The sequence below is a fragment of the Malurus melanocephalus genome, unplaced genomic scaffold, assembly GCF_030028575.1.
Source record: "Malurus melanocephalus ecotype Western Australia unplaced genomic scaffold, MMel_1.1 scaffold_23, whole genome shotgun sequence".
Lineage (NCBI taxonomy): Eukaryota > Metazoa > Chordata > Aves > Passeriformes > Maluridae > Malurus > Malurus melanocephalus.
The window spans coordinates 138,428-154,861 of NW_026623255.1; the positions used below are offsets into that span (position 1 = coordinate 138,428).

Below are 16,434 nucleotides of genomic sequence, written 5' to 3' on the forward strand. Positions count from 1 at the left end.
CCACCCTGGGAATATATTCCATGCCCCWTGGCATACTGAGTTCTTTGCCAGGTTTATGCACCATTAGTGTTCTGAGTGGCAGAGAGTTTTCATTTACTTGGAAGTGTGTGCGTTTTGGAGTTTAGGCAGATTGATAACCTAAAAGAAAACTTTTCATGGTCCTTTAATAAGTATGTGCCTGTTCTGGTCATTCTGTGGGAATTWAAAAATCTTGCCTAGCAGACAGACCAAGGAGCTATATTTGCTAGTGTTGTTTTAATTATTTTGTATGTTACTAAGTGATTTACAGCCAGAAGTAATTTTTGTAATTGTTCCCATGCTCTCTTGAACAAGGATTGTAACACTGAAGCGGTAACAGAACCTATATGTAACCAAGGAAGTCTGGTTGTTTTAAGTATGTTTTAATCTAATTATAGAMGTAATGGTAGAGATGTTACTGAAGGTAGAAAAATTAATTTCCTTAAATATGTTTATAACTTTTTAAAGGTCCAGTTATTTTCAGAGCCTGAATTCAAGGGCAACTGCCAAATATTTGAAAAAAACACAGGATGTATTGATTCATTTGCTGTGAAGTCTTCAAAAATTGTAGATGGAAGGTAAGTTATATTGAATGAATACTGCAAAATMACCAAAATGGTAGAAGTTTTAGAAGAGCAACTTCTCTTTCTAACTAGCTTTCTAACATCTGAGGTGGTTTCATGTATGGGCACTTAGAGTGAACAATGCTTTGCAGTTTGCATATCAGTCTTTCAGGGCAAAATATTATAAATAATGTTTTTGCATTTTACTGTGCATAGATTTCTTAAGAGGAAACTTATTCTCCTTCTTTCTGCAGCTGCATAGTGTATGACCAGGAGGAATTCTCTGGTAACCAGTATGTGTTGGAAGAAGGGATCTATCCTGATCTGACAGCAATGGGTTGTTCACCCCAAGCAGTTATAAAATCTTTACGGATCATAAATGTTGTAAGTAAAGCCATTATRTTGTAAGGATAAGTGATGATTCTGACTTCCCCATTTTTTGCTACAGTAAAAATTCTAGGGCACACATACAACAGAGGAGGCCTTGGGTTGGGAGGACTTGTTTGCTTGTTTGGGTTTGAGTTATTTTCTGTGCAGTAGCAGTTAAATGTCCTAACTGCAGTTAGTCAGTTTTTTTTTTTTTTTATTTCTGTGCTGTTTTTGTGAAAGAGCAGACATCACAGAAGCAGCTGCCTGGGATCCCTGTTCTTAATAATACTTATAAAAGAACTTTTTTAAAGAGTCAAGAATGTCAGTCTTATTTCCCAGTAGGAGAGACCACTTGGAATAWGTTGAGACAGCAGTAGGACAGTGTGAAGAAATATCTGTACCATAGACTGTTTATGATGAATATTTAAAAAAGCAGACTTAATTAAGCAACTTTGCATGAAATACATGTAATTATAAAACACTGTTGGTATCATCAGGACAATGGAATTTGAGTTAATCACAAAATAATGCACGCTTCTAGATAAGGTAAAGCAACACCCAATACTATTCAGCAAAATCAGGCAGTGTTGTTGTGTGTGGTGGATACAAACTAAACTACATTTACATATTTTGTAACTCAAAAAAAAATCAGTGGCCAGGAATGAGTTTGCTCCAGCTTATAACCAATCATTATGATGGATCCCTTACAGAATCTGCAAGTATATTTTAAGATCGGAGTAATTAGTAGCAAAATGTGGTCCAGATTCCAGGAATTTACAACAACTTGAGGAGATGGTGCTCATTYTAAAAATAGGGCGAGTTCACTATTGAATCTCTTCTTTGAATATGGCAACTTTATTGCACTCCACCGTAATTTTGGTAACCTGTCCATGGTGCAGCAGTTGCCAAAGGAGAGGTAAAATGTGTCATCCTCTTTCATGTCTCTGGTGAATTTGGATGTGCTCTGTAAACAAACTAATACAGCAAGTATGTCTGCCTTCTGAACTCCTTGGCTGTTTAGTAGACAGATCCCATTGAAAACAATAGAATTGCATCTAGTCAAGCTTGGTGGGTGATCACCAGGAATTAAAATAGGCTCTTCCATACATGTCAGAAGTTCCTGGGTWTAAAATGCTTGTTTCAACCYGRAAGGATCAGCTTACTTTTGAAAGAYTTAYTATTTGTGACRGAGGCTGTTGTGGTAAAACATAAATGCCAGTTCTGTACCTCTTTAAGCTCTTTACACTTGTGAAACTTGTTCTAGTCCTACATTTTATCCCACTTCAGACTGTAGCACAGAGCTGCATCTGTCTGCAAATCATATGCTGCTGCTTCCTTCTTCAGAGKCTTCCTAGATGTGGAGAAGAGGAAAATGGGTTACTTTGCTCATTGATTTATTACCAAATCAGACTAGAAATAATGATAATTTCTATCTAACTACTTACATTGTTTATTTTTCATGATTTTCCAGAAGCTTGAACCTTAYTATTTTAGCTCCTGGTTTCACCTGTCAGACTTATTTTGCGACTCTATTTTGGCAGTGCCAATCTTAATTCCTCCCCACCATCTGCCATTTCTATAACTTTCCTCAGGATTCTTCTGCAACATTTTCTATACAAGAGGCACCTTTGCTATTTTAGTGTCATGTTACTGTATTTAGCTAGTTAAACTCCCCTTTGCAGGGATCTTTTTGTAAGGGACCATAAAAAAAAAAAAAGGGATATTTAAACACTTGTAATTGAAAACTAAAAGGGTTTTTTTTTAAATAAGGGAACTTATGAAACTATATAAAAAACTGTTTATAAGCTCAAGGTTTTTGGGGCTTTTTTGCCACTATATCTTTACTTGGTTGTGTTTGCTTTGCATGCTCCACATGGTTGCACTGCAGATAGAAAATACTATTTTTCCTTCTTAAATTTGACACATGCACTTTTTCCTGAACATACTATAAAAAACAGCTGCCAATGTGGTTTATGCTTGAACAGCCATGCTGAAATTACTTTTTAATGAGCAACTCTGGAACAGCTACATGTAGATATACAGGAACACTAGCTTGGTACAGTGCAGTACATAGGAAGTACTGAAAGAAAATTCATGAGCTGACCTTGCACTTCTTGCTGTGGGGAATRTTTTATGTAACTGTGTTGGTGCTGAATCAGAAAAATGCCCAGTGTAAGGTGTGGCAGAAAATTGGAGGATTTCCTTTTCTGCCTCTGTTTTYTTTGCAAGTGGATTATTTCTAAAGCACTGCATGAGGCTGAAAGCAGTTGCATGTCTCAGAGGGCAGGTGTTAGTCTGTAAAAGGGCTTAGAGTTCAGACRCACTGGGACATCATCACAGTGTGGCTTGGTCCTGTTGGGCTCTTTACCTGTGGTGATGCATGAGAGCCTAACTGRTGTCGCCTTTCATGGTGGGGCTGAGCATACTGTGGTTTTGGAGTAAGCTGGAAAGGCCTCTCCGGGCATTTTCCACAGCCTAGCCGTGTGTGCCATCAGGAAGCCTAGCTCAGCTGCTGTGTGAWAACCTGGACTGCTGCACAGATAATGGTGATGCTCATGCAACGCTGCCATCTGAGCCCTTAAACATCTAAAGGAAGATTAAAGAGGAATTTAAGCAATGTCTACAAGTTGGTAGATGGGAGGTCTTGCCTAATAAATACACATGGAAGCATGCATATATGAGCTGCCACGCATGCATGGAGCCAGCTCTGYCTCGGAGGGGCTGTTTCCATGCCTGAGGGCAGATGGGAGTCTGTCGAGACTTTGCGTCATGTCAGGCGTTCCCGATGCAGGTGATGTGTGTGAGTGTGCTGGACACATGCCAGCAGGAAGGAGCTCTTCTGGCTGCSGCGTTGGTTTTATGCAGTCGTTGYTGSAAGATTTGTGAGAAAGGGAGTGGCAGTGTCATTTCTGTCTGAGTGTACAGTGTAACATCAGGACACTCAGGCTTAAATGACTTTACCCTGGGGGATTTCAAACCCTACCTCCCAGCTTCYACTGGAAGGCCTTCATTATGAGAGGTTGTTTCCAGTCCACTACAGATACCTTGCCCCACAGAAAAGAGTCCAAGGCTCCTTTTCCAGAAGACATTTAAATTGGATTTAGTTACACAGGGAGCTCTGTGTGGGCRGAATCCATTTGACACCAGAAGCATTTTGACAGGAAGGGAGGAGAATCATCTCCCCACAGCAATTTGGAGGATTCAGATGTTAACAGTTTTCATTTGTCATGAATTTGACTTCAGGAGTATTAGTCTGGAAGTTTTTGTCTAGTCAGAGATTGAAGTTGCCATAACCTACTGTAAAAGTTAAAAATTAAAGCAGTAAGTGATAAGCAGTGCTGACAAGGCTGTCATCATTTGAAGCTGTAGAAATCAATATTATCTTTCTGTCTGTTCAGCTCTTTATATGAAAATTCCCACGACTGGGGATTAGTGCAATGGAAGAGGGATATGGCATTGCTTAAAATGTATTTTAAAACATTCTTAAGGTGTTAAGGCACACAGAAATCTGTGCCTTAAGGTAAGGAAGTTTTATGTTCTATGTGAGAAGATCCCTTGTGTGTTTCATGTAAGGGTCTTTTATGACTTTTCAAGTTTAAGTAGTGAATTGAAGAGCAAAAACATTCAGTTTTTGATGTTAAACTATCAAGAAGAAACCTCTGAAATAAAAGGGCTATGYGGAGTACTGATGTTCACAGTCACCATCTGGAGTTCCAACATCCTATAAAAACACTCATCTTCCTTTTGCAGGAGCTGTCTGAGCCCTGCATAGCTCTTTTTGAAAAGATGGGTTTCCAAGGAAAGAAAATCGAATTCAGTACAGAAACCTTAAATCTCCAGTTCCTGGGATACAATCCTCGAATAGCTTCAGTTCAAGTCCTTGGTGGCATGTAAGTTTAAAAACACCTTTTGATTCTTTAGAATGATGTACTTATTCAACCTTACAGGTGTAATGGAACCACAGAATGTAAAATTAGAATATCATAATGTGTGTAGTACATTGATGCCATTTCTTCTAACAGAGCATTTTCATATCCTGTCTCAACAATATGTTATCAYTGACTCGTGTCCTGTGCTAGAAGTTGAAAGTAATTTGAACAAAGCTCTCAAGGAAACTCATGTCTTTTCTCATGCCACATTATAAAAATCAGCCTGGATAGCATCCTTAAAACCAAATTCTGTGGTCTTGGTTTAGGTCTCAGTCACAGAAAAATCATTTTGTTTGTGATCTGTGTCACAAGTTCAAAATATTTTTTGTAAGTCTTCATGTTCATCCTTCAACCTCTGCTATGGACACAGAGSTACAATCAGACCACGATCTCACCTCTTTGGTGTTAGTAATAGTCCCTTACACTTCAGGAACTGGATGAGAATATAGCAGTTAGTTTTGGCAGGTGTTTTTAAACAGTTGTGTTCTCTAAAGGTGCTCTTGAAGATCCTGTAAGAAATAGTCTGTGATGAAGTTTAAAAGCTGATGGAAGYACTTTTAAAACTACCGTGCTATATTCTAGGGTTCCAGCAGATCTATTAAWTTTCTCTTTTTGTTTTTTCCCTGTTGTTAATCTCTACCTCAAAGATATTTAACAGCACTTAACTGTGCCTCCAGTTTTTGTGTTTTTTKKWRKTTTKGGKKTTTTTTGGTTTTTAATGATAGATCCATGTTACTGTTGCTTTGCATTTAAATATGTTCTTTTGAAGAGGTAAATTTCCAAGGTGTGTGCTASAGAGATGCTGTTAGGTAGCTTAAGGCTGCCCTCAAGTGGATAGCTAATAACCAAATCGGTAGAGCAAACCATTTTCCCCATCTGGATAAGCTGGTCAAAGGGTTTCCTTATCACACTGACCTGAACTTTGAAACCAAATTTGCAATAAAAGATACATGTTCCGTATTCTGAGCCTCCTGAGGATTCAGTATCTTTCACCATGACCACAATATAGGTCTTTCTCACTTTCCATAATATGAAGTCAAATATCAAGTTACTTCTTTGCCARTAACAAGGTTATCATGATTCCAGGTAATGGAATAGTGAATTGTGTGTATTTAACTGTCCAATGAATATATGTGGGTTTTTTTTTTCTGCTTGATCACTGGAAACAGAATTTGATATGAAAATTCTGATTTTATTATAGCAGTGTCAGCTGCTGAAAGTGTCAGAATACAGGTTTACAGTTTCCTTGCTCATGCTAACTCTCCCTTCTTGAASAGGGATTCATCCTCTCTTCCTTTTTTAAGAGACCTCTATAATTCTCTTAATTTCGTACCTGGGGATAGATGTTTATTAGGCAGAGAAAAAGCATCAAAATTAAAAGTGAGTGTGCTTCTGGATAGAGATGTCTGCTGACAAATCAGTCAGAGGAAGGAGGTAACATGAAAATGAGTATATTGAGTGTTCATGTACTCAAACCCCCATGGCTACTGGACAGTCCCAGCACATCAGTGTGAGAAAACTACAAATTGCACTGTATTAAAGCCTAATTTGAAACTCAGTCATAATTCACTGCCAGTGCCAGTAGAGGAGAATCAGAAGTTGGGTTCTGACAGATTACACTCAATGTGTGATTTTAAGCATAGTTGGATATGTGCTAGGGAATGCTAAACAAAATTTTTCTATGTGTACTCTTGCTYTGTCTCTTTTCCGCCTGCCCCTTGAGGTATTTGGAAAGAAGAGAGGTGTTATGAAATAAAACCCCTATCAAAATACCTGAGAGAACTTCAGCCTGTTGCAGTTTCCAGTATTTGTTTGTTCCTGTCTGCATCCATAGTAGCTCTTTCCCAYGTGCATCAGGCCTGTCCAAATTCAGAAAGACAAAACTGCTGGTTCTGCACCTGCAGCAATGGAGCATATACAGCACATGGAGCATATAAATCGATGCTCCTTGAGGAGTCACATTGCTTCCTGAAAACAGATGGTCTTTAAAAGTTGAGTTTTCCCAAGAAAATGCTTTGTTTCTTTCAGCTTGTAGTTTTTAAATAATAGGACTCTAAAATTTGAACTCCTGTGTACTCATCTTAATGTGKCTGATCCAAATCAGGATGTGATTTTATTACTTTTTGGGGCCTGTTAAAAAGCTCACTGGCTTTCCAAAGTCAAACATTACTAYATTGTGAGACAGATTTCTATTAAACTCACTTACTGATTCCAAAGCAGAATTTGGCACTTAAAACATTGTCTTGTTTTTTTCTCCTCATAGATGGGTAATCTATGAACATAGTAATTACAGGGGACGGCAGATGTTATTAACACCAAATGAAATTCCAGATTGGTGTAAAGCCAGCAGCTTTTCTCACATAGGCTCTCTGAGACCYTTACTGCAGGTGAGTGGGCTGTGACATGAGCTTATCAAGTACTAATTTATATCTTGCAATGGGGTTGGGGAGATACTATGCAGTTGAAAGCAGCGTTACACCTTGTTACAGGCATGTGACAAACTTCAGTATTGGCCACTGTGTAAAGAAATCACTCTAGAGTTTCACGTGTAATAAAAGCTATTTGATTATGCTACATGGCTTTGCAGTTACACTGCTTAAACTCTTCATTAAGCATGTTTTAAACCAAATTACAGAAGACAGCACATAAGGATTAATTAAGGATTAATAAATAATGGCTAAAACTATTATATATAATTTTTTTTTCATAACTAGCATCCAGACTGGTTGCTGGCATAATGTCTGTACTATCTGCATTATTTATGAAACCAAGAAAATTGGTAAAAAAAAAAAAAACCCAAAACTTCAATTAGTAGTGATTTTATGTTGATTTGAGGATTTAAGGAAGGTCTCTCCCGGCTTTTTACTTGGCAGAATAATTTGCAAATTTAATGCAAAGTTTATTCTTGTCATGCCCTTTTTATTTTGTTCTCTAAATAAGGACCATATGATTTTGTCCAATGGTGCAGCAGTCCTGGGAAATTTAACATCTGAGGTTCTTGCTGARCCATGTTTTGTTGGGGAAACAGCTTTTTCTAATCCACAGATTACTTGTACCTGTAGCCAACTGCATTTGCTTGCTGCCATAGCTTTGTCTTTGTATAGCCTTAAGCAGAGTTAGGAATAAAGTATTTTGACTGCCCTGCTGAGAGCTTGTCTGAACAGAAGTGTTCATGTATAAGAGGCCTCCCAAGTGCACCCTTAATGAAAGCCAAGAGCATCTATTCAAGGAGTTAGCCAAGAGCATCTATTCAAGGAGTTGGTAGAGAGAAGTTAGTTCTGCTCTAAAAGTTCTAGCTTTCCACTGTATGCTGAATTCAGTGCATAGGAAAGCCTAAAATTCTTCACGCAGAGTGGCGAGTTCTCAAAGCTTGTTTCATCCAAGATGTTTATGGGCTTCTGAAATAAATTCTGAAATTAAAAATTTAAGCTTTCCTAAAGAAAGAGAGAGGTTCAGCACTGACAGTAATTGCTCTGAAGTTAACCCAGAGCAGGATGTGTTCTCTGCTGAGATTGTGGTTAAAGGGTTCTTTTGTTTTCTGCAGAAACRTGTGTTCTTCAGGCTTCGAAACAAGGAAACAGGAAAATTCATGTCAGCTGATGGAAACCTAGATAATCTGAATCTTCTCAGAATACAGGTTGTAGAAGATACAGACTCAGATGATCAAATCTGGGTTTATCAGGATGGATTCATAAGGTATCGGGTAAGGTTCAAGTTCAATGTACATTTTCTCTTTTCCTCTCCAACAATAGGGCTTTATGAATTTAATTCCTACTGCATTGTCTTCTTTTATTTTATAGGCTTATTCTGTTTCAACTATAATGTAATCTTTCTGCAGGAGGTTGTTGTGGGTTTTGCTTYGCTTTAATCAACTCTGGCTTTTTCAGGTGATACAAACTCATCTAYGATACCTTTTTGTTATAATTGAAATTTTGAGAGAAAGTATTGCAGAAGTATCAAAGTAGGGAAGGCCTTTTAAAGTACAGATCCTGCCTGATAATATTTTGAACTATGCATACCTTGTGGTAGGTCAGTTAGGTCAGTTAATGCAAGTTGATATCATCTTCTGCAARCTTAAAGAGAAAATCCCACTCTTTTGAGTTGGGGAGCAGGGGGGTTTGCTTGGTTTTTGTTTGTTTTCTGGTTATCCCTGTATTTGTGAAATTCATCTTTTTCCTTTCCTCTGTACAAGTTTCCAAATGAAGCCCTACTTTTCTCACAGTCCATAAAATTAATCATGTGCAAATTGTCATTGAGGTGAGCAGAAGTATGCACAGTCCATATAATGTTTAAGTGTGAAGTCTTAGGTAGGGATGCCAGCCAAAAGAAAATTAAGTTACTTTAATACTGTTAAACAGCTTGACTGCAAAGAATCATGTGAACTTTTTCTATAGGATTGTATAACTTCAAAGGAGCCATTTATAACTATGTCATCTATGCTGGAGGGAAGAATCTTACAGTTAATAAGCTAAGGCATTGTTTGGACATGCTTACAGGACACATGCAGCTGTAAAAGGGATTTATGCAGACAGCAAATTGATGCAAAGTAAGCTAAAAGCTTAGTATCACATACAAAAGACTTCTTTTTTTATGGTGCCTCTCAAACACGTCACTGAAAGTTTTCATATTGAGGCACTGTGGTATTATGTAGCTTTGGATAAATGCTCCTGGGTTTTGCCCATTTCTGTATCCCATAATGCAATTTTTCTGCACACAGAAAATACACAGCTTGTGCTGTATAGCAGTCAAATAGCTCAGTGCACAGTGCAAGCTGCTAAGATTGATCTTAAGTGACTGAACTCTTACAGACCTGTGCCATCTTTCCAGTGAATGGCAGTAAGGCTATTTTGCACAAACCAAAACTTGTTTTTTACCACCTATTACAAAGAAAACTGAGCTCCTGGGKGGGTAGCTACATGCACGTAGGCAGACATAGGTCACTGGAAGAACCTGCACCTTCCATTAACTTGGGTCATCTCAGGGACTGAGTCACACTACCTTGGGCTGTGCCTGAGGTTTGGGACYGTTTAAAATATGTGGGATAACAGGATGTGAAAGTCATTCTGCTCATTTTTTCAGAAACAGATATGAATGTATGTCTCCTAACTCTTCATGAGTTTCTTGGAGATGAGTRAAGTACAGGCCTAGTGGGACCTGATGTCTAAGGTCAGAGTTCTTCTAAGTCCCACTGGAAAATTCTTCAGATACAAATGAGAATTTCAGAACTAAATCCACTTACTTGAATTCTAGGTTATAATAATCAGAAGCATGACTTTTTCAAGAAACAAYACTTTCAAAAATACTTGTAAAAGTAATATAGGGCTATTTCAACAGTGGCAGATGAGTGCTTAATCTGACACAGAAGTGCACTCAGTAGCTAAAAGTAGCTAAAAGGCACAGCTTATGAGGATCTACTGATAATCACTGTTTATCTAGAAAAATTAACCGTTACTTAGTAATACAACTTCGATAATCTTTTCAAGTAAGCTTGATTTTTGCCAGTTCTTTTTTTAACCAGGAAGACATTTGCAAATAAAAATTAATAGGAAAACCATGTAGAACAAAGAAGCAAATATTGTGATACCCTGTAAAATTCATACACTTGATACTGTACAGTCATGTCCTTTATCTGAAAAGGTTCCTCCAAACAAAAAATGAATAAACAAAAAAAAAAAAAAAAAAAAAAAAAAAAAAAAAAAAAAAAAAAAAGAATGATCAGAGAAAATTGAGGGTCTCTGTGCAAGGAAGAGACAAAATAGTGAGGATATTTTAACCTGCAAAGGGTACACTTTGAGGGATGATGTACTTGAAGTCTCTGCAGACATAGCACGYACAAGATAGCCCTTAAAATAATCAAGGGATGAGGACAGCATCAAATAAAACTAGTTGTATATCAATTATATTTTATTTTCTTTTTTAATGRTAGTAGTTAAGATTTAGAACTTCTTGCCACAGAAGGCTTACAACACAGAATGATGTTCATGTAAAAGGGTTACACTGATCCGGGTGGGTAGTGACTAATAAATTCACACATGGGACAGAAAATAAGCATTAAAGGTATCAGGATGCACAGAAAAGTATCTGGGCTGACAGTTGCTGTACACTGGAGGAGATAACCGGGAACATACTGCATACAAGAGTACAGTCAGTGTAATCTTCCACGGTATCTGTTACTGGCCACTGCTAGAGACAGGTGCTAATTGTACCTTTTAATCTGATAGTGTAGTTATTTTAATGTTCCGGTGTAGTGGAGAGTGACAGCAGAAATGGGAACAGAATTAAAATAAGGAGTCTTGAGTCTGGGGCAAAAATAGATTCCTTGAGGGAAAATAGTTCCTAAATTCTGATCTCACCTGATGACATCTCTCCTAATTGATAAAAAAACAAACAGTGGACACTAGAAGTAAGGCCATTTTGAATAATTGCTGTTGCCTTTCTGATGACACAGATGGCAGAGGATTGCTGCTTGACAATTGTTGGAAATCTTATAACTCCTGGCTCTAAACTCGGTCTGTCATTTGAGCGGAATGAAGACAAACAATATTGGCATATTAGTCCCGATGGCAGAATTTATAGCAAGATGAAACCCAACCTCGTTTTAGATATCAAAGGTAAGCAAATGTTATCTCATTACATTGGGGCTTAATTACATGGTATTTGCAGTGGGATACACACTAAGCATGCCTATAAATTAAGGATGGTGCTTTAGTTGCTTCAACCTGGAAGCAAAAAAAGACCCGATCAGCTAGTTTGACCTCCTGGATTATACAGATCCTAGGACTTCATTTCATTTTTCCAGCACAGCATTTAGAAACTCACAGTACTTGCTTATCTTGTATTCTTAGTGTCCACTCACTGTAGATAGCCTCAGTTAATTTTGGGCAATGCGAATATGATYATTTAAAATGCTGAAGCAAGAACAACCTAACTTCTCATTAACTTTAATTTCTATAGAGCAAATTTTCTTACAYAGYATTTGTAGATGCAATAGCCAARGGATATTAGGAAAGCAAAGGCAGGCTTGTATATTGATGTGATTAGATGCAAAAAGGTGGGGGTTCTTTGTTAATTAATGGCTATGCCGTAATGGGAAGCATGAGATTCTGCCACAGCAGCCTAAGGCCTGTCAGCACTTGATGTGTATTTTGGAGTTACTTTTGTCATAGTAATTTGATTTGTGTGGATGCTGTTTCTGAACTTCATTTTCAGAGCTTCACAGAGGGTCTAAAAAGCAGCAAATGGAATGATAAGCATAATCAGATGTTCTTACGTAACTTTTTTTTTGGGTGAGGGGATTAAGCATCTTCTATATCTGTTCTATTCCTATTAAATTTTTAGCTGTTTTAAAACTAATTTTTAATTGATGCTGTGACATTAATTATGTCAATTACAACCACCACCACTACCATCCCTCCAAAAAAATCAAACCAACCAGAAAAACAGCATAGTCAATAGTCAGAACTAAACAGGAATGAACTCCTAGAATCATAGAATATCCTGAGTTGGAAGGGGCTCACAAGGATCATCAAAGCCCAACTCCAGGCCCTGCACAGGACATCCCAACAGTCACACCCATCAACAATGCGTCTGACAACATTGTCCAAAATCTTCTTGAACTCTGTCAGGCTTGATGGTGTGACCACTTCCCTGGGGAGCCTGTTCCAGTGTTCAGACACCCTCTGTGGAAAGATCCTTTTCCTAGTATCCAAACTAAAACYTCCTGATGAAGCTTCGTGCCATTCCCTCGGGTCCTGTCACTGCTCACCACAGAGATCAGTGTCTGCCCCTCTTCTCCTCATGAGAAAGTTGTAACTGCACTGAGGTTTCCCCTCAGTCTCTTCCAGGCCGAACAGACCAAGTGAGCTCAGCTGCTCCTCTTACAGCTTCCCCTCAAGGCTCTTCACCATCTTCCTAGCTCTCCATTGGGTGGTCTCGAATAGCTTTGCATCTTTCTTATATTGTGGTGCCCCAAAATGCACACATGTCACAAGGCGAGGCTGCTCAGTCRAGGTGAGCACAGAGCAGAGTGGGACAATCACCTGCCTCAAGTGGGTAGGACTATCAGAACTGTGAGATCAGGGTTATTGGATGTCTGACCATAATACCACAGTGGCACAAAGAGTCACAAATTCTCTTTACTGCCATAAAAAATCTAGTGATGAATAGTCATAAACTGACCTAAAAGACTCCAGGGGAAAATCTTTAATCACAATGACTGCATACCTTTTTCTAAAGTCCATTCTGAGTTCACCAAACAAGCAGAAACACTGTTGCATTGCCTTTTCTTCAGTTAAAAGCAGTTACGCATTCTGCATTTATAATTGAAGAAGTTTACAATAGATAGGTCTGGTGGTGAAAGTATAGATGCATTTGCTTTAAAAAGAAGTAAAAATCTGTATGGGAAATGTAAAACAGTGGATGCGTTTAGCTTTTATTTGAAAAAGCCTAATAGCAACATTGCCTGTTTCTGTCAACTCTGCCGGTCCATTCTGGACCACAAATTGTGTGTTCAAGAATTCCTCAGCAAACGAATGCAGTTGTTTAACTGTACAGTTTGTAATGCCACCTTGTGGTTAAACTGGCATAGCACAAAGCCTTTTCCAGAGCACCATGCTATCAAAGTGAATAGTGTATCTGCTGAAAAAATTTCCCATCTTTTCCCATTTAAGCATTCTATCAGATATCACTTAAAAAAAATTTTTGCACCCACAATGATAACTGAGCTACAAAAAATAACCTTAGCTACATAGCTCAGTATGAGTGTTACACTCATCATAAGCTGCCAGGCTTATCTTTTGCTCAGTCAGGAAGGGTGAGGCAATTGGGGTGAAGAACAAAAAGAGCATCTATGGGAATGTCCTGGTGCTTTGTATAAATGGTTGGCTCAGATGGCTGATTCCAGTGGGAAAACTACCTGCTTCGCAGGTGTGTTGTACTACAGGAGATGCATGTGTCCTGTATTTCTGCAATATACACTAGATCTGAGGRAAAAAAAAACATCAATTCTGATTTTCAGTTCTAGTCAAATGTTTCTTTGCTTCCCAGTTTCTTAAACCAGATTATTAATGGTGTCTTATATGAGAACATGTTTGGCATTGCATCATGTGAGTAGATTAAGCTCGTCTAGAAATGTTTCTGTTTTGCATTCAGATATGTTCAGCTGCCAGTGCAAACAGCTGAACATTGGGTGATGCTCTGTGCATGGTGACTTGTGATTCATCTGGTCAAAATAAAGGATTATAATGTCAAGAAGTAAATGAATGCCAGRCCTTGTCCCTGACATGGTCACGTGYRTATTGTCTGTTAACAGCAGGACTTACTTCATCATCTAAACATCTTCGTTTTTAGAGCCCAGTGACAATTGACAACTGCTGCAGGAAAACTGAATARTCAAGCATGACTTCTGGGAAGTGACAGTCTTCAAGGAGCTGCATCTGACTGTCCTGCAGTGTTTTTTTCCTTTCTGTCCAGGCTGAAACAGCTGAGAAACTGAATTACTGAAGGGGTGGAGAKAATAAGATTGACTGATCGTGGTTTATTGAAAAACTTTTCAAAATTAATTCCAAAAGCAGGCAGTGATGAAAATGCATTTGTCTTTTCAGAGCCATGGGTTGAAGAGAAACTGTGTACACCAGCTTAACTAGAGTTTTTCTGAAGCCTAGAGTATTTGTCTCTTATTTCAAAAATAATCTCCTCTCTCTGAAATTTCTCTCTACAGGAGGCACACAGTATGATTGTGACCATGTCGTTGTCAACACAGTCAATGAAGAAAAGCTAACACAGTGCTGGGAACCACTGGTTGTATAAACCTAAAGAAGGAAAGATGATGTTTGAAGGGGCCATGTTTGAAGTGGCCACTATTCTGGACACTGGAATTGGCACTGCCATCTCTGAAGGATACAGAATGAACAATGAGAGTTTTCTTTTCTTCACAGTTTTAAAAAGAACAAGCAACAGATTGGTTTCACCTCTCTATCCAAGATTATTGTCGCTATAAAAGCTTGAGTATCTCAAAACCTTCCTTTTTTTTTAAATCCTTACAACTCAGTGTTGGATAGAGTGGCAGTATGCCTCAGGCTAGAATGGGAACAACTGACTGTGAGAGAAATCCCATGGAGCTACTTATGTCAGTGAGTGGTTCACCCAGAATAGTCAGTCAGTGGAACTTATTTTATTAAGGACAGGAGTGCAGTGTATATGTGGGTATAGCAACTTGGACCTATAGGCTGTAGTATAGAGAAATATTCACTACAGGAAATTAATATATTTGGTTTACTGGAACAAACTTATGTTTACTGAAAGTTTAAAGACTGCTAATACAGCATATCCAAAGACTTTAACATGTGGCTTCAAGTATAGTTAGTATGCTAATATAGTAAGTCCTAATTTAAGAAAAAACTCTAGATTTTCTCATGCATAGAGGATGTAAAGTAGCAAATATTTTGTTAGAAAAAGAGAGGGCTGCCAAAAGGATCTATAGGAATGTGAAGAATTTGCCCATTTTCTAGGTTGCCTAACTTCTTGAGTTGTGGGTATTTTTCTTCTTTGCCAAGTCACATTTGTACCTTGTTCAGTAAGTACAGTTCTCCAGAACTCCAAAATCATAGAAAACCCAAAAATTCTTAGGGAAGGTATCACTAAGATTACTGTAACAGCATGTTAAGCGCTGTGGTTACTGAGTTTTCCAGCCACTGCCTGTTGCATTTACCATGGAGAATGCCCAACGCCCCACTATTTCTGGTGATTTTGGAGAGCAATGTTTGTGGTGGGCTGGTGCCTCCCCATTGGACAGAAGTGTCTGACTCCTCTAGGAAGGGGCACAGCTAAGCCTGGATATGTGCCCAGCCTTAAGGGCTGTGCCCATTCCAAGTGTTACTGGTTTAGTAAAGAGCTTGTGACAAGTGGGATGTCCTGATGACTGCAGAAGGTCCTTCKGTTGCCCTGCTTTGAACATGGTCATGTTAGTTTTCCTTAATAATGTTGGCAAAAAGGTGAAACACAAACTCTTGTACTATGCTGCTGTGTTTTGTTCTGGCTTAGACCAGTKTTATTACAAGCTGCTCTTAGGAGCATCCAGGCCTTTGTCTTGCATAGTAAGTCTGTTTAAAATTAACATTTTCATTATTATTGTATTGCCTCAAAGCATACTGGTGCTTTTACTGTTACCACCCGAGAGGAAGTGCCTTACTAATTTTCTTCCTTTTGTAAAGATGCACTGAAGTTTTGTTGCTCTGAAATGTGCTGCTTTTAGTCCTTAATAGAAAATATGTTGTTACTGGTTCCAAACAGTGGTACTTTGTCATATTGATGTGCTCTTGCTATATATAATATAGTATTTTACAAATCAATTTAAGTTAGGTAACTTTTTATTGAAATTATTTTTAAAGGTAGAAAGGTGACATTTTATGGTTAGTTTTGCCTCCATCATGCACCCATCTCTGTCCACAATTCTTCAGCCACAGCCAGCCACTGAGGAGTGAATACATGGTTTGGAATAGCTGCGGACTCTGAGGAACAGGTGATTCTCCTACACAAGCATGTGTTCAGTGCATGTG

General features: G+C 38.4%; 1 protein-coding gene across 2 annotated transcripts in view; it reads left to right on the plus strand.

Annotated features, from left to right (window-relative positions):
• Positions 1 to 16,227, plus strand: part of CRYBG1 (crystallin beta-gamma domain containing 1) — a 96,369-nt gene extending 80,142 nt beyond the window's left edge. Inside the window, exons 17-23 of one of the 2 annotated variants that reach the window (XM_057390126.1) lie at positions 487 to 596; positions 836 to 965; positions 4,701 to 4,840; positions 7,143 to 7,266; positions 8,424 to 8,582; positions 11,328 to 11,490; positions 14,598 to 16,227. In XM_057390126.1, the coding sequence (XP_057246109.1) occupies positions 487 to 596; positions 836 to 965; positions 4,701 to 4,840; positions 7,143 to 7,266; positions 8,424 to 8,582; positions 11,328 to 11,490; positions 14,598 to 14,686 (915 nt within the window). In that variant the 3' untranslated portion in view covers positions 14,687 to 16,227. Of the gene's footprint in view, positions 1 to 486; positions 597 to 835; positions 966 to 4,700; positions 4,841 to 7,142; positions 7,297 to 8,423; positions 8,583 to 11,327; positions 11,491 to 14,597 lie in introns of those variants that run through there. The other variant, XM_057390125.1, reaches the window with a different exon arrangement.
• The last annotated feature ends 207 nt before the right edge of the window (positions 16,228 to 16,434 follow it).